General features: G+C 45.0%; 2 protein-coding genes and 2 pseudogenes across 2 annotated transcripts; 2 read left to right on the forward strand and 2 right to left on the reverse strand.

Annotated features, from left to right (window-relative positions):
• Nucleotides 1–7,021: 7,021 nt before the first annotated feature.
• LOC147429466 (mRNA cap guanine-N(7) methyltransferase 1 pseudogene) lies at nucleotides 7,022–7,756 on the reverse strand (annotated as a pseudogene).
• A 668-nt stretch (nucleotides 7,757–8,424) lies between these two features.
• LOC147429467 (uncharacterized) lies at nucleotides 8,425–9,443 on the forward strand. The gene is made up of 2 exons (XM_086495025.1): nucleotides 8,425–9,363; nucleotides 9,420–9,443. The coding sequence occupies exons 1-2, from the start codon at nucleotides 8,425–8,427 to the stop codon at nucleotides 9,441–9,443; spliced, it is 963 nt and encodes a 320-aa protein (XP_086351151.1).
• A 214-nt stretch (nucleotides 9,444–9,657) lies between these two features.
• Nucleotides 9,658–12,060, forward strand: LOC147429468 (uncharacterized; annotated as a pseudogene).
• A 1,190-nt stretch (nucleotides 12,061–13,250) lies between these two features.
• LOC147429469 (uncharacterized) lies at nucleotides 13,251–17,613 on the reverse strand. The gene is made up of 13 exons (XM_086495190.1): nucleotides 16,702–17,613; nucleotides 16,400–16,573; nucleotides 16,071–16,276; nucleotides 15,856–15,984; nucleotides 15,596–15,775; nucleotides 15,369–15,506; nucleotides 15,171–15,264; nucleotides 14,998–15,096; nucleotides 14,829–14,890; nucleotides 14,430–14,489; nucleotides 14,191–14,334; nucleotides 13,795–13,896; nucleotides 13,251–13,341 (listed from the first exon to the last, which is right to left on the reverse strand). The coding sequence occupies exons 1-13, from the start codon at nucleotides 17,611–17,613 to the stop codon at nucleotides 13,251–13,253; spliced, it is 2,391 nt and encodes a 796-aa protein (XP_086351316.1).
• Between the last annotated feature and the right edge of the window lie 2,095 nt (nucleotides 17,614–19,708).

Below are 19,708 nucleotides of genomic sequence, written 5' to 3' on the forward strand. Positions count from 1 at the left end.
TAAATAATGTTTCTATGTAGCTAACCATAAACCATAAGTGTCATAGGTTTTTCTTTTGTTATTTGCAGGCATGGCTATCCTACACCTACCCTTCTTAGATTCCTCCAGCGGTCATAGATCCTGACTTACAGTGGGCTATCTCTTTACGAGAGCAGTACCTCCATTCGACGGAGGATTTTTTTGGCCGCTACACTCGGCAACAGCTTGCCACCTACGGCATTTCTCCGCAAACTACACCATGGGGGAGTCAGGGAGGGACTCCTTACCTACAGAGCCTCGCACCAACGACACCTCCCTCTACTCTCCCTTCCTATCGTCCTACTCCTATTCCATCGCAGGGTCCTACTCCCCTTGCATCGTAGGGTCCTACTCCCATGGCATCATAGGGTCCTACGCCACTCCATTCTACTCCGGCTTCGCCTGAACATCGCCGATGCACTTCCTCTGGCAGCACGCGTCGATGCTCATCTCAGGGCAGTGAGCGTCGTGAGAGACGAAGCGGTGACGGATTTTGTGGTTTCGCATGTTTTGGTAGTGGCGGGAAAACGGAGTCCCCACTTTCAGAGCGTGCCGTCCTTGACGCAGAGGACGAAGATACTGACGCACCCGTGCCAGACACGCATGGACGCTACTACAGGGTTAAATATGACAGGGAGGTGGATTTCGGCACAACACAGGGCATGGCATTTCGACACCATCTACAAATTCTTATACATTCAACGTATAAGAATTGTTTTATAAAGTTTAGAGACCAACTGCCCGATCATGCACGGTACATTGAGAACGCTCTGTTAGCTAGATTTCCAAACGCCCCTGATCAAAGTTTTTCACAACAATGGTTGGAGGGCTACATAAAAACATTTCTAAAAAACAAGCAGTCCAGTGTGCGACGCGCAACAGCCAACCAGGTCAGAGATCCAGACAGGAGTTACCACGGTGCCAACATGGCAGACGCGGTGTGGGAGTGGGTAATTCAAGAGAAGAGCGATCAAGCTGCGAGCGACGGGCTCATCATACAGACAACAACGCGAAGCCCGCGCAAGACAAACTCCCACGTACTATGGCTCAGGAGGCAAGGGAGCGTGGAAGGATAAATATGTAAAATTATTTGAATTACAACGTCGATCGATGATTATAAGATTGTAGTTGATGATTTGGTATTGTTATTGCTAACTTATGAAAATGTCACTCTCTCTCGATCAACCAGAGAGATGGTCAAGTATCGGGAGCAACATACAGAATTTGATACTTGGCGATTGTTGTTCGAAAACAACCACATCTCTCGCGAGCAATTCGATGCGGCGGTTGGACCACTACAAGCGGTAAATTTAAACAAGTAATTTTGTATCAATTGTTTTGAGATGTGAATAATTGTTTAATTTGGTTTGGGTTTATGTAGAGTCAAAGTGATCCAACATACGTGCCTCTGGACGACGATGATTAAATTAAAAAATGTTCTGTCAAAACTTTCGTAAAGTCCCAATGTGGCACAATGTATATACAACTATTTACTTTTTATTGTAATGTTTTTAAATAGTTGATCTTCTACATTTTTAATTGTCACTACAAGAGGCTATTCATATTAGCGACGCTCACACAACGACGCTCAAAAAAACATTTCCCGGCGTCGCTATGAGCGTTGCAAATTTACAAAGAAATTTGCGACGTTCATAGCGACGCCGACTGGGCTAAAAAAATAACACAGAGCGCCCAAAACCTCAGATCTCAGATCTGAGTTTTTCGGCGCCCTCAAGCAAGGAGCAGGTAACGCTCTCCCTCTCTCTCTCTCTCTCTCTCTCTTTCTTCTCCACACACACACACACACACACACGAGGAGAGGATGGAGAGCCAGGTATGCTCCTTCCCTCTCCTCACTCTCATGTTCCCTTCCCCTCTTTCTCGCGATCTCCCTCTCTCTCTCTCTCTCACACACACACACATACACACACACACATAGTGTTTTTGAGAGAGAGAGAGAGAGAGAGAGAGAGAGTACAAACATAAACAAAAACGCACACACACATACATAAACAAAGAATGCACACACACATTGAGAGAGGAAAAGAGAGAGAGAGCATGCATAAACAAAAAACGCACACATTGAGAGAGGAAAAGAGCTGAGAGAACATGCATAAACAAAAAACGCACACATTGAGAGAGGAAAAGAGAGAGAAAACATGCATAAACAAAAAAACGCACACACATTGAGAGAGAAAGAGAGAGAAACTAATTTAACGTCGTAGGAAACTAATTAAAATTAAAAGACCTAAAGATCTAGCCGACAAGGAGTTGAACTCAAGACCTATTATTCAAGAGGGAAATGGCATAACCAATCTATCATACTTGGCATGGGTGATAGAAAGGTTATACCATTTATCTTTTTTTATTGGCACACACATCCACACACGCGCACACACACAAGAAGAAGAGAGTTATAACGTCGTAGGAAACTATCCTAAAAGACGTTAAAGATTAGGTTAGATGTAGACTTACGTTAAATTAGATTTAGTTTTATTTAAGTTAAATTAGATTAGATTTAGGTTTATTTTTAATTAGATTTACGTTTATTTACGCTAGATTTAGATTTACGTTATATTAAATTAGATTTAGGTCTCCATAGACTGCGATGCCTGCATCAAGCGGGTGAAGAAAGCCCTCAATGGAATATAGGGTATTGCTGCCTTCACTCATGGTGGGCTCCGTCGATCCAAAAGTACTGGTGAAATGTCTTCAGAAGATAGGGAAGAAGGTGGATCTTCAGGGCGGCAAGAGTCACTACATCCCCGACACAATGACCATCTAGACAACCTCTAGTCATTCAACAGCAACTTCAAAGTTAGTAACAAGAGCAAGAACGGTCTAAAGGGCCAATTGCTGTCGTCAGATGTGGATGGAGATGAGGCAGCGTCACCGCCGGAAGTTAACTCTCACATCTTTAGTGATGAGAATGCCAACTCTTGCCGAGTTATGTGAAAAATTATGTGTTAAATCAGTTTTAAGGTTCTTATAATCCCCTTTAGTTTAGTTCTTTGTTTTTAATATAACATAATTTACGTTAGATTTAGATTTATGTTATATTAGATTAGACTTAGGTTTATTTAGGTTTACCCCCCCCCCCCCCCCCCCCCCCCCCCCCCCCACACACACACACACAAGAAGAGAGTTTTAACGTCGTAGGAAACTATCCCAAAAGACGTTAAAGATTAGGTTAGATGTAAACTTACGTTAAATTAGATTTAGGTTTATTTTTAGTTAGATTTACGTTTATTTAGATTTACGCTTATTTACGTTAGATCGAGTCCACGCAAGAATTACTTACGGTTTAGGGTTTAGAGTTAAACGAACAGTGAAAAGATCTACTGTGAAAAGATGTTAAGATGCTGTGAAGTGCTACAGCTAGAGAAGAGGCAAAGGGGTTTTGTCCACTATATGCAGTATCATGTAGACATGGGCCTGTAGATTTCTTGTACCCACAAATATAGGTATTGACCAATAAAGACGAGATTATAACCCGGTGGTTCTGATTTCCGTGCACCTCTAGACCGAGGTGTGCGGGGATTGGACATGACTAGAGAATGTGAGGTAAAGAAAGAGAGAGAGAGAGAGAGAGAGAGAGAGAGAGAGAGAGAGAGAGAGAGAGATAAGACAAAGAATGCCAATAGAATATTAAATTTGTTGTCCAGGTTATAAGATTTTTATCCTCATTATGAGTAGTGACGAGGATGTGGGACCGTCCAACCGAAACACCTATCTCTCAAAGAGGGTCTTATGTCCTTGTAATCAATGCAAGCATGCTGTGCGACGGACAAGACGTGTTTCTTTGCAGCACGATCGCGAATTTGGCGAGGTCGATCCATCTATTATAGATCGAGTTGTTGCCAATTATAACTCGTCGAACTCTGACGCTGGCCAACAAGCAGCAATCTTGCAACCCAATAGACGTGTTTGCAGGCGCTTTGGTCAAGCAGCATATGTGAGGCCACAAGATGTAGCCTCTGACAGCTCGGAGATGATCATGTAGAGCACATTCCCAACGAGGCAATGTTTGAGCCCGAGATTGATGAAATGATCGAGACGATCATGGATTCAGAAAGGCTTATCTATGATGATATGAAAAGTGAAGCCGATACGCCATTGCATAATGGAGCACGTATGTCTAGATTGAAAGCACTCCTGAATCTTCTCAACATGCAGGCAAAGTTTGGATGGAGTGACACTAGCGTCACAACGCTTTTTAGGTGATCTATTACAATTAGTTTACTTTAATAAAACTCTAAATGTATAATGATCTGATAGATTTTTACACGACTGTATCGTATTTTTATGTTGTGTAGATTGCTTAAAGAGCACATACTACCAGCTGACAATGTGATGCCAGATTCCCGAGATGAAGCAAGAAAGATTTTGCGAAACTTGGGGATGGATTACAATTCTATCCACGCTTGTCCTAATGACTGCATTCTTTTTAGAGGGGAATACATAGACATGGAGAAGTGTCCGAAATGTGATTCCAAAAGATATCGAGTAGATCTCCACGGGACAAAAATTCCACAAAAGGTTTTCACGAATTCTGCAAACACAAGCGTTCCGAAGTGCAAAAAGCAATCAAGCATGGGTGGAACAGGCCAGATTGGCTGGCCAAAGAAGATTGGAAAAATGCAAAGAAAGCAGCGCGCGAGAATCCCGACAAGTGGAAGCAACAAAAGGATGCAGCCAGAGCGCGAGTAGAGGCAGGGAGCTCGCACCACTTGGGGAGCGGTGGATGGGCATCATTTGAGGCCGATTTTGTAAGTGTTTTCGCATTGCTCTTTATGTTCGATAGTTTAGGGTTTATGAGTTTTTTAATTCTAACATAATGAATTCTTTGTATGTTTTGACAGTGGTCGATGACAGGACGTGATCCCACACCGTACGAGCGTGAGTACGCAGGCAGGAAGGGCTTAAACGCCCTGATGGACATTCTCAGTTCTCGCGGCGGCATGGTTAGTATTAGGGTTTACTCTTTTCTATTTTTTGTATTGTTTTATAAATGTCCTTATATGTTTATACTTACTGAAAGCTGTCTTATTGTCTTTTTTTGCAGAATCCGACAGATACGCCGCTTGGACGCGATGAGACGTCTGACTAGACGACGTCAGTTTAGCCGTAGCTAGATAGCATTAGTTTAGGGTTTCTCATAGCTTATGTATCATGAGACGGATTTTATACGTCTTTTTGAACCATGTATATTATTACATTTGTCACCGCAATTCATTTTGCCAATCAATTCTTTATGCCTATGATGTTGTACAATTGTCATTATTACATTTGCCAATCAATTCATTTTGCCTATGATGTGTACAATTGTCAATTTTACGCTTGTCAATTTTGCAAACAATGCGTCTTGTGGGTGACTATTTTGGGTCTATTATCTACCCTTGCACTTTTTTTTAAAAGTGAATCAAGTACAATATGGTTGATGGGTGGCAGGGCATTCAATGCCCTGTCACCAAAAAAAAATTCTCTCGGGCGTCGCTATAACCGTCGCTATTTATGGCTCTGTAGCGTCGTTATGAGCGTCGCTATAGACTTCTGTGTAAACGTCGCTATAACCGTCGCTATGACCGTCGCTATGAGCGTCTCTATATAGCGACGCTTATAGCGACGCCTATAGCGACGCTATTAGCGACGGTTGTAGCGACGCCGGGGGTTATAAAAACCCAGTGTATTTCCGTCGCTAACAGCGTCACAAGAGCACACAACCTCTTGTAGTGTGTCAAGGTAAAGTAAATTCCAATTTACTTCTTTGGTATTTTTTATACTCTTCCAAAAAACAATTGATGTTTTATTGTTTTATGGAGGTAAAAAATAAAGGTGTTCATTTGAGCTACCCAAATAAGCATCTTTATTTTTGAATTGGCGTATAACGATAATAAGTGCGGTAATAACAACGACAAAGGTTGCGGTAATAGCAGCGGATATATTGTCGCGACTATTACCGAGAAACCACTACCGCATTAATACCCGCGGTTATTGCCGACCCTGCAAATTTTTCTCTCCTTTTTCCTTTGTTTTTCCGCGACAATGTTAGCGGTTATAAACAACTCCTCTTATAGTGTAATTTAGGAAAAGTTTCTACATTGGGTCTTTTGTATACCTAAAGAGTGTTCATGACCGGCATGGACATTACATTGTCTGAGTGTGCTCGGGTATGCTAGGGTCCCCATGCTAGTAAACTTCAGCAGTTAAGTTTTCATGTAGCCTTTTCTTGCATGTGTGTGCGTGTGTGTGGAGCCCCGTACATCATGTGTGAATATAAGACGGGATGATGAAGATCAATGTTACATCTCATATATTTCCTCAACTAACAAAATTGTGTATGCTTCAAGAATCTCTATTTGAACATAATAAACCTTACAATGTGGGCGAGTTTCTATGGAGAATAGCTACTGTAGTGATCCACTTGAGACTTTTGGGCTTTCAGTATATGAAGGGGTGATATAGATTGATGACGTCACATTGAAACAACGCTTACTTCTGCATGTAATGATATCAGAATACAAGAGAAACTGGGGCCTGTTGTGAAAGAGCAGTGACAATTTGTTTGCACACAAGTAAGAGTTTGAGAACTTCTTGTACAGCATCTCCTTTTCCAGATCATCTTCCGTTCCAGCCGATGAAGGTTGCGGGAAATGGGCTCCATTTGATGCGATTATAAACAAGAGCAGATGGCAAGGCTATTTTTAGCATTTTAATCAGCGAGGTAGCTTTTGGGGGGAGCGTGTCTCGCATGGAGCGGTGATGCGGATGCGTGCATGGGGTGCCCGGCATGCCCAACCTTGCGGAAGACGAAGCTCATGTACAGGTGCGCTGTGTCCCACTCGTCATCCGAGATGTGCACCAGTGCCTGGGACCTGTGCATGAGCTGTGCAAAGCAGGGGTGGTGGGCATGCTGATCGACAAATGCATGGAAGTTGTTCTGATAGAGCAGCTCCAGACCAAACTCGTTGGCGAGCGCCTCGAAGGTGGCAAAGTGAACTAGCTATTCTGGGCAATCAACTGCGCCATCGAGAAGGTGGAAGCGGTACTGGACACCGAATGGTTGAGACGAGAGGTCGAAGTCCTTGGAGGGGAAATGAACGCGGTAGCAGGAGTTGCCTAAGCGCAGGCCATCTGCGTCGCGGAGCTGCTGTACGATGACTGAGGCATCGGGAATGGTCCCGATGAAGAAGCCACCCGGCTTGAGCAGGGCAGAGATATTGTACAGCGCACGCCGGGCGGTATGCTCGCTGGCCCAGGAATAATGCAGGGAAAATTGGCAGCTTGCCACATCGAAGCTGGCGGGCGCGCCCACAGTGGCATGGGCAAGAGGGCTGGAGAAGCAGTCCGCAAGGAGGAAGCGGGCGGGGAAAGAGAAGCGGGCGGCCTCGTACCGGGAGCGGGCGAGCTGAATGGAGCCGGGCGAGCAGTCGAGGCCTGTATACGAGGAGATACGGGCCTTGTTCCACTTGGACAGGTCCCCACCCTTGCCGCAGGCGAGGTCCACCACGCGATTGCCGCGACTGGTGTAGGATGCGATAAGCGTGGACTTGACTGCGTTGTTGAGTTCCTTGAGGTGGATGAGTGCGCTTGCCTGCCTCTGCTGCCAGGATTGTGCGTAGAAGGGTCTGGAGTTATAGTGGCGCGAGATGTGCTCCACCGTAGGCTTCATGAGCTGATGAGGATCTTCTTGTCCTGATTGTTCTGCGCAATGCTTGTGCAGAGGAGACGTTGACATAGCCGGGGGCGTCTTCTTGGTCGACGGTGTGGTGATCCGCTAGAGTAGGCGGAGGGTAAAAGCTGGCAGGTCACGCAGACGAAGAAGAAGAGGAGGCAGGTGGAGTAATCAGCAAGCAAGGCAGAGATCAGGGGGGTTACGTTCTTAAGAAGTTGCGCGCACGCGCTGTTGCTTTTCAGGCCCTACGTGTGCTCATCCCCTAATAAGTCACACTTGCGTAGAGTGAAAGAGAGAACAATAAGCAAAGAACGTGTGAGCTATTTAATTGGATAGAAAGTAGGTACACACAAGGAGAAGAAAAGGTTGCCGTAACATTAGCCCCCGCTCCCTTCAGGACTATATAACACATAGCATTTAAAGAGGGGGGGTAAGGGGATCAATGGCAGGGAACTGGAATGGGGCTTATCGAGAGGATTTGGACCGTGCATACCTGTAAAAACTAAACCTGGACAGCGGGGGGGGGGGGGGGGGGGGGGGGTTGGGCAGGCTGGCCAAATTCAAGCGGATAAGGCTGAGGGAAGTGCCATGTCATCAGGGTGAAAATTTGAATTTGGGACGCTTTTCAGGGGGGTCGACAGGCGGGGAGGCCACGCTATTGGGGTTTGGGCAGAGAGGCCACGCATTATCTCTGAGAGGCAGGAGGGTAGAGGGAAGAAGCCACAACAGGTATGGAGAGCAGACAAATGCTGGACCTCAATGTACCTTGGGAGGCAAAACAAGTTATGCAGTCCATTGACTTAAACGTAACCTGGAAGGCAGAGGGAGATCGAGGGATGCCGGGCAGGATGGAGGCACGATTGGATGCTTTCAAAGATGGGGAGAAACAAAAGCAATATCGTATATTTGATTTGAATGAGGAGTTGGAGGAAGGCAACTCGTCATCAACAAACTCAAGTAGTGCTTCCATGGAATCAAGATCCCATTCTAGTGGTGGTGACCAAGTAAAGGAGTTTACCGAATTCCCTTCAACCTTCCTTGCAGATTCAATCCATAGGAGGAAACCCATGACCCAATATTTTGACCCAGAGTTGCATGCTTCTCACCATTTCTTTAGCTTTTCTCGGGAGAGCTATGACCTTATGCTATTAGATCTTCAAGGGATTTGTAAGCCAACATTGGGTATGCTGCACAATGTCGGCATGCATGATGTAAAACGGTGGAACAAGATGAAGGACAATCTTGTGATCCGAGGATCCCCTCGGCATGGATCAGTTAGGATCTTCTTGAAGGGTCTCCCTCCCAGAGCCATTGCACCAAAGGAGGAGTGGACAACCATTACAGAACAATATCATGTCGACCAGCAAGGGGCTCATTTGAGCATGTTGGAAACTATGAATCAGATGAAAACTGCATGGTGCACAGATATCAAAAGGCATGGCATACCTACTTCATTCATTAGAGATGCGGTCAGAAATTGTCAGGTATGTAAGAAGGATCCTATCCTCCAATTTGAATCGCTTATGTTTCAGAAGGTTGGAGGGAAGGGCAATGCCGGTGAGAAAACTCCAAGTGAAAAAATTATTACAGATAGATTTCATGTGTGTGATGTACTGGAGAGTATTATGATAAACCATAAAGTCAGGCTTGTTAAGATAAGATCAACCAAGGTAGGCGAAGGAAACGTAGAGGACTACTATGTATGTCATCGTGGTGGTTCAAGAAGGCATCATGGAGAAAACAAGCGTAGAGAGAGGAAAACGAAGAAGTGCGGTTGTCCTTTCAAGGCACAGGTTCAATTCAGTGAGGGAGTTCATGAGGTCACGATTTTGCTTTGTGCTACGCATGAGGGCCATGTTCCTGGCTCTCGGGCTGACTTATATCATCTACCTGTTCATCCAAGTGTGCTTCAATGTTGCATGGAGGATTATTTTGATGTTGGAACATGTCGCCATGTTGCCAAAATGTCAGTTTCAAAAGAAAACTTCCACAAGCAACGAGCATCCTTGTTAGATCTCACAACTTTTCGATTCTTCATGATCTCAAAGGAGGTCCAACAGTTGGCATATAGCCTACGACATGAAGCTAGGTAGCAAGATAATTTTCTTTTCCTGTCACCCCTTTAATTACTTAACCATTTTGTTTTCTCTAGGTCGTGCATCTGGGAATGATTAGTCTACAATGTACATGGAGGCTCTAAAGTTACAAGCCGCAGGGAAGGTACTTTGGAGTGCCCTATCTTCATTTTTATGTTTTCCTTTTTCTTATGTCCTTATTTAGTTGCTTATTGCTTTTGAAAGGTCGCATATGTGCAACCATACAACCCAAATGCTTTGCAAGACGTCAACAAGCCATTTGTCGTCATCATTCAAGATGATTGGATGCTTCAGATGTGTATTCGATTCTCACAACATAATGCATGGGCCGTGGACAGCACATTCAAGACAAACGTTTATGGGTTGCCATTGTATGCAGCTGTTTTGCCAAATCAAAATGGTACAGGGATTCCTTTGTGGTTGATGATGTGCACAAGTGACCCTGAGACATGTCAGGAGAGCGTTGCCCTTGAATTGACCATCCGGATGATATTCTCGAGAATGGGCAGCATACGACCGAATGCAATTGTGATAGACAAATGTCCCCAAGAATTGAATGCCATCTTGAGTGCCGTCAAAGATGATCCTGCTTGTTGGGCTGAACACAGTGAAGGACAACGAGTCCAAGTAGCATGTCATGTCCTGGTTTGTTGGTTTCATGTCAAAAAGGCTTGGGTGGAGAACCTTTTGCCGCAAGTGCCAAGACACATGCAAGACCATGTTTATTCTTCAATGTGTAACTTGATGCACTCCAGCTCCGAGGACGACTTTGAAGCTCGCTTTCAGCGCCTCTTGCTGGACTACTCCAATCATGAAAATATTCAGCGTTATGTCTCCAATGGATGGTGCTCGAAGTCATGCGTATGGCGTGAACGCTGGCTGAAGTTTGGACGTCTTTTTCCCCATGGCAATGTGGACACAACGAATTTGGTGGAAAGACTATGGCAATATGTCAAGTATACTCTCTTGGATGCGAGGTTAAATAGGCCAGCCTTGGATCTACTACATGCACTTGTTGGCAATGCGAGGAGTGGAAGCTGGATGGGAGGAACTCTCTTGGAGTTCTTCAAGCAAAAGCAAGAGCTAGGTGAGATATTGTCCCACTCCTTGGACTTTCTCTTCGATCTACCTCTTAGTAAAGTTCATGGCATGTTCATTGACAGCGGATTCTGGACGATTTGCTGTGTATGGTTCAAGCAAGAGTGCAACAAAGGCACTATCTGCTGGGGAGAAGCTATGCCAACGATACAAGACTAATCCTGAAACTCTTCAGGTGGTGAACGAATCTACATTACTCTTCAAGATTCAAAGCATGACATCAGACTCTTGGTACCATGTGAGCATGCAATCCTCTTACTGTGATTGCCTAGACTGGTCCTCCCAATGCAAGCATCTATATGGGCTTCAGTTAATACTTCAAAGCTATTTTCCAATGCTTCATGCAATTTTACCTATTGTGGATAGCGTGCATGCAATGGCTGACCTTGCAACCAGCGATGGAATGCAACAATGTGCCCAAGTCTTTGAAACAGGGAGTGGATGTGATGACAAAGCACTGGATACTGATATGAATGGCATTGGACCATACTTGCAACACGTTGACATGGAGATAGTCAATTGTATCGACAAATCTAGGGAGTTCTTGCAACAATTGGCTGATGTATTACCATAGTAGACATTGCAGCAAACGGAGGTTGCTCTGAAGAAATTAAAGATCTCTATGGAGAACTTGGAGAATCTCCATGAGCCGGAGGAGATCAGCTTGCCAAGAAAGGGTAGCATCAAACAAATCCAGGCAAATGTCACACAAACACGGCTTGGGCATGGCAGGCTATCGTGTATCATTGATGGCATAGGTGAGGCAGTTGAAGGTTGTCCAGAACCAGCAAAAAAAACCAGAAACACAGGTTCCTTGAAACGTAAGCACCAGCGAGGGCGAATCGAGTGCGTTTTGAGAAATGGCGACGTGTTAATTGCCGGCATTGTTGTAGCAAAACCCTTCTTGTTGATGGCTCAAATATAGTATGTTGCCATACATGCCATGCTTTGCTCCCGCTATCTCAGAAGCACATGTCTGCAAATTCAACTTCCCAAATCATGACCCACCTTGTACAGTTATGGGATGGTGAGAACCCGGCCAATGGTTCTATCATAGCATGTGACCACGAGGTATCACATATTGATTGTGAATGACATCTCACTGTGAAGCTTGATGATGGACGGATATATGAGAAGATCTATGCCTCGCGGACACGAATTACTTTTATATGACTTGCGTACGGTTTAGGGTCATCCTCATATGTCATGCCTCATTGGAACTTTGCAAGCTATGTATGTTTTGTGAACATGACTTGGACAATTGCAATATAAACAATTAGATTGATATGATGTGGTCCCCAAGAAGCTAGACTAGTTTGTAGATATCCTAAAGTTCATTTGGGTTGTCTTAATCTGGTTGTTTGTTCTTTATCACTCGTAAGTGGTCGCAACAATGAAGTGTTGTCTCTTTGATATCACCAGCAAAATGAAACCATAATGCATCAACACAAGCCTTTTGCCAGGTGGTTGACAACAAGCTCATGGACCGAGTTTTCTCTGGCTTTTCCCAGGTCTTGCATATCTATATAGGGCTATAGGTTGAGCCCAAAAGGGTCATGCTTCAACTTATCTTGATGGCGATTTTGCTAGGTTTAGGATGCGTGCACATCAGCCATGTACATATGCTTTTACCAATTCTGGGATTCTGATTTTTGCTCTTGCTCTTGCTAGGTCTTGCATCTTCCAGATCAGCCTTAGAAGAAGGTCCTTAATATAGTTTCCATCCATACACAATGGGACCTTGCCATAATCTCGGACATGACCATAAACTGATTGCCAAAAGCTCACACACCGAGCATGACTTCACCATAAACACACACACATTCAGCATGACACTAAAAACAAACCTCGCCATAATGCCCTAAACGTAGGGTCGGCACAAACACCACCAATTGGACCTCGCCATAATATTCTCGGACATGACCATAAATTGATTGGCAAAAGCTCACACACACCCAGCATGACACTAAAAACAAACCTCGCCATAATGCCATAAATGTAGGGTCGGCACAAACACCATTCGATGCTCGCCATACTCTGGGACATGACACACACAAAAACAAATCTCGCCATAATGCCATAAATGTAGAGTCAGCACAAACCATAACATCAAATTGATCGAGCCGGTTTAGGGATACATGATCAGTTATAGGAGACTCGAAATGGACTGCAACGGCACAAACACCAATCGGACCTCGCCATAATGCCATCAACCTAGAGCCGCTCGGCACAAGCACCAATCGAACCTCGCCATAATGCCATAAACCTAGAGTCACCATAACATCAAATTGATCGAGCCATTTGTATTACATGATCACTAATATACACATAAGCATTGGCTTATCAGAGAGTACATATAATAACTAAACCCGGACGAAGCCTAAACCTGCATGCAGAAATAAACATGGCCGTTGAACATACATCTGATCACTAAACCCAGACGAAACCATAAACCTGCATACAGAAATAAACATGGCCCAACAACCACATCCGATCACTAAACCCGGACGAAGCCATAAACCTGCATACAGAAGTAAACATGGCCCAACAACCATACACCATCGAAACTCGCCATAATGCCATAAACCTAGAGTCAGCACAAACCATAACATCAAATTGATCGAGCCATTTGTGTTACATGACAGTTATAGGAGACTCGAAATGGAATGCAACCTTATTAAACAAAAGACTAAACCTTGATTGTAGGAACTCGCCATAAGTCATATATACATGAGTACTAGGCAAAAAGGATAAATTGTGGTCAGAATGCATCAGTATAACAAAAGGTTGTTGGACCACTAATATTAATACACATAAACATTGGCTTATCAAAGAGTACATATAATAACTAAACCCGGACGAAGCCATAAACCTGCATACAGAAATAAACATGGCCGTTGACCATACATCCGATCACTAAACCCGGGCGAAGCCATAACCCTGCATACAGAAATAAAAATGGCCCAACAACCATACATCCGATCACTAAACCCGGACCTCGCCATAAACCTGCATACAGAAAGAAACTGAGCCCAGAACTGAGCACCTAAAACATACATGGCTCTCAGACATAGCCATAAACCAACCCAAAACCGAGCACCTATTATAGATCCAGATATAAACGTGAAACATTGCACCAAAAGCTTGTCACAAAGGACAATGCACCACAAATTGGGAACACATTACAAAACCTCGCCATAAACAAAAGAGTCGCCATAGACATACATAATTGGGGAGTCGCCTTAGACAGAATCGGACCTTGCCATAAATTTTACTCAACAGGAAATAAAAATCAAACATCACCATAAATAATAATTTAGCTGGACTAGATGCATGTCCAGAAATGGATGAGGAATCGGGGTTCGATCGAGCTCAAGCATAAAACTCTGATACAGCCCGCTTACACCATAAACACTGGCCACACCTAAACCCAGACGTGGAAATAAACTTGCAAACATAAACAAACATGGCCACTAGCCCCACATGGAACTAAACCCGGACGTAGCCAAAAACCTGCAAACATAAATAAACCCAACCGTAACAAACCTGCTTGTATACATAAACATGGCCACTTCCCACATACATCAAACATAGTCCTGAACCTGCACATAGACAAAATATGGATCTCGGATGTGGCTAGCCGCCATAAACAAGCCCACATAAACATAGTCAGTAGCCAATGATTTGCTTTCTTTGAACGAATATTGCAGCATAAAACTTGCCATACATACTTTATCGACACAAACCCCGGACATTACATGTAGGCTGATACAAAACCATTGTGCATAGACTGACGCAAAACCTCGCCCTAAACCCAATCATACATAAAGTGTCATGGGTTGTTTTACAAAACGGCCATAGACCTGGCTCCCTTTAGCGCAAAATGCAACACATTTGGTGACCAGCCATAATCTCATTCCCCCCCCACTATATGTAAGCACCAACTATGGAGGCTTTGCCTCAATGCCAACACATCATCGTGTATGAACCATGTCTTCTTCACCTGCACAACATCGACAAACACAAGAGGATTGAAGGAAATTAGAAAGGAGATTAATATCCAGATGCATATGGTAGAAAGCTAGCACTAGACACACACTCTAAGCATACCCAACTTTTTCTCTTCTCCTGCAAGCAAGACTGAATTATGTAGCGAATGGCAGCCATGACATAAAACCCACAGTCAATCGCATTTGGTTGAATTGGGCCCTGCAGCATCAAACCATTAACATGACTAACATGCCCTAAATTTTCCAAGCATGAGAGAGCACAAGGAGACATACTTTCAACACTTTTAACTCAAATTTGGTGGCAGGTTCAAGCAATGCATGTTGGACATCATGAGCTTTTACTCCTTGGGCCATCGCCTCCATAGCACTGCATATTCATAACAAGCAAGATAAAAAACCATTGATAGCCATATCAACTTGTTTCATATACCGACCTCCCCAAGCTATGATGAACAAAGTCAACCCATGTACCTGTGCAAAACAGGTACAATATCCATCATGGTCGTCCACCCAAGTGGGTCATAGTAGAGAATGTGGTTCTTTCTCTTACGTAGCCCAGCAATCTTTGCATGTGTGGCAAGATACATAACACAACATGTCCAATGCTCCCTGTTGCAAAGAGAGACAACATCAGCATGTCAATGAGAAGCCATAATGTAGCATACCTAGCAGCCCTTTGTCCTCTCCTTACAAACCACCTGTAAATGATTGGAAAAAATGTAAGCACGCATTCACCAAAGTCCCTCTCCCCGAAGAAGTTATGTAAGACCCGCATGGAATCTTGCTTGCCCAAAGTCGCATCCACAACAGAATACCACATAGAGTCCACAAGCATCACTTGCATGAGGACATCTGAGCCTAGCGTGTACTCCATCCACCTGTAAAAGTGAGTATGTTAAGCACATGCTTGCTCACCATAATTCATACCACTCAATAACAAAAACATGGCGGTGATTACATTGCAAATAGATTCATCGTGCGCGTGGATGCTTTATTTGATAAGATGAAGCGTAGAGCTTGATCATCAATGTCCACTCGTAGGCCAAAGCGAAGAGAGTTGAGCGATATAGGCAGATGTGAAGAGAATCTACATCCAACATGCCACAATCATGAACATAGTGAGTATCAAACAATTAGAAAACTGTGAACATAGGGATGGTTGACAAAAGCCACCTGTACAAGGCCCGATTACTACGTGTTGGAGTGGCAGGGCTGATTTCATGGCCTATTTTTTCAACTGTCAGCTGGTTATTACCGACATAAAATAGGAGAGCCGACAAAGATGCATCATTAGGAGAGCCTATTTCAATAGCTTTCTCTTGTGTCTTCCCTCTTTGAATCGGAAGCTTTTTCTTTGTTGGAGTTGTAAGCAATGTAGGCTAGAAATGAATGCACATTTATTAGAACACATCAGCATGCTGGATTTTTTTTCACCGCTCTCAACACCTAAACAAAATTACTTATGCACAAAAAAGCAAAAGTTACAAATCCTAGACACATACATCCTCATCGAGCTTAAGATTGCTTAATGTCTCTGCAAGTCCTGGGCCCTCTTCTCTCTTGTCTTCATAATTCTCATTGTCGTCCTCTCCTTCGGGAGCATATTGGAAAGGGTCCTCATTGTCAGTGTCCTCCAAGGCTGCCTCAAGCCAAGGAGGAATATCATGCATCCTCTTCTGTGAATTTCCATAGCATGGTAGTTAGAGAATTAGTAGAAATGAATGAACTAATCAAACATGGTGTGCAAACATACTATGAAAATTGATGACAAAAGAAAATCAAATTAGACAAATCGGAAACTTACATGTGTGTTGTAACCTTCATCAATGCGCTTTTGAATTTTTGCCAGCCGGAGAGCCTTGACTGCCATGTAGTCTCGCATCTTCCCAGCCACAAATTCCTCAATAAAAGCGGCCTCTGACATGTGCTTGTACTGATTTCCGAGGTCCTTCCATACTTGGTGAGCCCGTATGCGCGTGATGCGCTGATACCTTTTACAATTTTGCCTAAACTTCCTATCCTTGTCGCCAAATCTCTTTAAAGCTGCTTTATGCCAAGCTTTCACTTCCAGATTAGGCATGAGGTTTGCTCTTCTCTCAGCTTCTTTGTGGAGGGGGCGACCTCCAGGGCGCTTTTCAATCTCTACAGTGATTCCATGGAAAGTCTTGAGGTGAGACATCATCCGTAGTCTTTTGAAGATGAAGGCCCATCGCTTTGGGCAATCAGCACTTGCGCGGCATTGGCGTGCTAGCCGTCCATCAGGGAGCTCAATCTCTAAATAGACTTTTGGTTCTTGGATGCTGGCTGCCTCTTCTTGCTTGGGAAGATCCTCAAATACCTCCTGTGCTTCTCCCTTTGCTACATCCTCTGTCTCAACTCCACATTCCCTTGAGCCCACCAACTTCTTTCGCGGACGGATGTTTAGGCTCGAGGGTGTGCCCATCTCATGCAAGGTGTGCTTCCGTGGACTTCTCCTTGGTTGAGAAGTAGCCCCTTCTACATGAGGAGATGTGGGAGGAGTAGTGAAGCTCTCCTCATGACACAAGGGTCCCTTTTCTTGCTCTTTAGCTATGTCCACCTTCTCGGACTTCTCCGTAGGCTGGACCTCCTCCCCATTCTTTGCCTTTGGTGAGACATCGGCCTTTCCTCTTGTGATGCGAGAGCAACCACCCCTTTGCCATGTTCTCTTCCCCTTTCTAGCATGTGAACGAGCCATCCCCTAGCCACAACCTCAAGCCAAATTAGCTCATGAAAAGCATGACAATAATTCCCTCTATTTCTCTCTCTCTCTCTCTCTCTCTCACACACACACACACACACACACAGAGACACACACAGTCAGCCACACAACGCACTCCCTTTCTTCACATGGCCAAGCTCATGCATAACCCCATGGTCGAGCCCTGAGATGCTTGCAGAAAGCATGCATGGAACCCACGCATCCAACCCTTCAGCGAGAAAAAACATTGTGCTCACCTTCAATGCTTTGCCCACACAGAACGCATGCATCCCAACCTTCATAGCCAGCGAGAAAAGGAGATGCCCTCACCCCACTTGCTGCTCCTCCGCTTGGCCCTCAAACGATGCTGAGCTAGAGCGATGACCGATAGCGACGACGGGATTATCCATCAGTAGCGCAAAATCCTGTAAGGACCCTCCCCCCATCAAACCCCCGTATCCCCCCACTCGCGGGCTCACCATGCAACCAATCAGTAGTCGCCACGCGTCCCATGGCCCATGTTTTGAATTTGGCCAGCCTGCCCAGCCCCCCCCGCTGTCCAGGTTTAGTTTTTACAGGTATGCACGGTCCAGATCCCCTCGATAAGCCCCATTCCAGTTCCCTGCCATTGATCCCCTTACCCCCCCTCTTTAAATGCTATGTGTTATATAGTCCTGAGGCCCCGCTCCTTTAGGTACAATCAACCAAGATTCTTTTTCACAACGTTGTGCCTTGTAAATCTATACTATATATTAAGGAGACTGGTTTTCAGTGCCATGTGTCGTAATTTCCTTTATCCGGCTACAGTGAGGACAATGCGCACGCAGAGGGGGGAGAGAGAGAGAGAGAGAGAGAGAGAGAGAGAGAGAGAGAGAGAGAGAGAGAGAGGCAACCGAAGGCCGTCGGTCACACTAATGCTCCTTAAAAAGTCCCGATTCGATGATGTCCCTTTGTACACCGATTCTCATCTCTCTCTCTCTCTCTCTCTCTCTCTCTCTCTCTCCTGCCTTCGTGAATTTGTTGAGCCCTCAACAAGGAAAAGATTGCGAGGGGATCGCCACAAAATTAGGCTCAAACATTTAGAGAGTGAGAAGAAGAAAAAGAAGAAGAGGAGCATATATATGTATGTATATGTGTGTGTGTATATATATATATATATATATATATATAGAGAGAGAGAGAGAGAGAGAGAGAGAGAGAGAGAGAGATTTTTAACTCACTTAAGAGAAGACAAAACATTTATATTGGTAACTCACTCAAGAAGATTTAATCTCACTACCTCCATCTACAATTTCTAGGATAACAATTAAAATGGTAGAGGTTGGGAAGTAACCGTGGTTAGTCACTTTGACTTTGAAGCTTCACATTTCCAATAGAAAGGCGTTGATGCAACTTTTGACATAAAAACGAAGTCGAGTCCCATGGTTTTCTATGTGAACTAGCCCCCAAGTACCAAGGTCTAAAGTACATATTGTGACGCCTCAGTTTCTGGGCGCGTCGGGGAGGGGGCCCGACGGGGATTTATACCCGCGCGCGGCGGAGGGGACTTCTGTCTTCAAGGGGCCCGGCGGGGATTTATACCCGCGCGCGGCCGAGGGACAAGGTGTTGCTTCAAGGGGTCCTGGCGCGGACGGCACCGGCTCAGGAGGGCCCGGCTCGGACGGGACCGGCTCGGGTCAAGTTGCCTTTTCGGGGGCCCGGCTCGGACGGGACCGGCTCGGGCGTGGTTGCGTTTCATGGGTCGACGGCCGTTTGCGTTTCGCGGGTCTTCGCGGGTCTTGCGTTTCGGGTCCCTAGCCCCACGTAGCCTCAGGCTCCGCCGCACCGCCGACGGGTCATAGCGTGCCCCGGGGAACCTTGCGTGGAGTCCCCACGGTGCGCGAGTGCGTGGAGTGAGGCTACAGTGTCTAGGTGGGGGGTCCCCTCCCGTGGCCGGTCTTCGGGAGGCTCATACCCCTTATAATATTTATGTACATAGCATGCGCGCACACACACAAGGCATCAACATGTGAACAAGAAAGGGTGAAGGTGTGCAAGCTTTTGATACTACTTTTCACAAAAAAGGAAGAAGGTAGTGTTAGTCAAAACTCGA

The sequence above is a fragment of the Adiantum capillus-veneris genome, chromosome 22 (genome assembly GCF_014529385.1).
Source record: "Adiantum capillus-veneris isolate H3 chromosome 22, ASM1452938v2, whole genome shotgun sequence".
In the NCBI taxonomy this organism is placed as follows: Eukaryota; Viridiplantae; Streptophyta; class Polypodiopsida; order Polypodiales; family Pteridaceae; genus Adiantum; species Adiantum capillus-veneris.

Excerpts from the sequence above, each read along its gene's own strand:
- LOC147429467 (XM_086495025.1), top strand. The coding sequence starts at position 8,425 with ATGGAGAGCAGACAAATGCTGGACCTCAATGTACCTTGGGAGGCAAAA. Across the intron at positions 9,364-9,419 it reads TTAAGATAAGATCAACCAAG|GCATCATGGAGAAAACAAGC; the intron begins GTAGGCGAAGGA and ends TGGTTCAAGAAG.
- LOC147429469 (XM_086495190.1), bottom strand. The coding sequence starts at position 17,613 with ATGGCTCGTTCACATGCTAGAAAGGGGAAGAGAACATGGCAAAGGGGT. Across the intron at positions 14,891-14,997 it reads AGGAGAAGAGAAAAAGTTGG|GTGAAGAAGACATGGTTCAT; the intron begins GTATGCTTAGAG and ends GATGTTGTGCAG. Across the intron at positions 13,897-14,190 it reads CAGCTAAATTATTATTTATG|GTTTATGGCGAGGTCCGGGT; the intron begins GTGATGTTTGAT and ends TTCTGTATGCAG.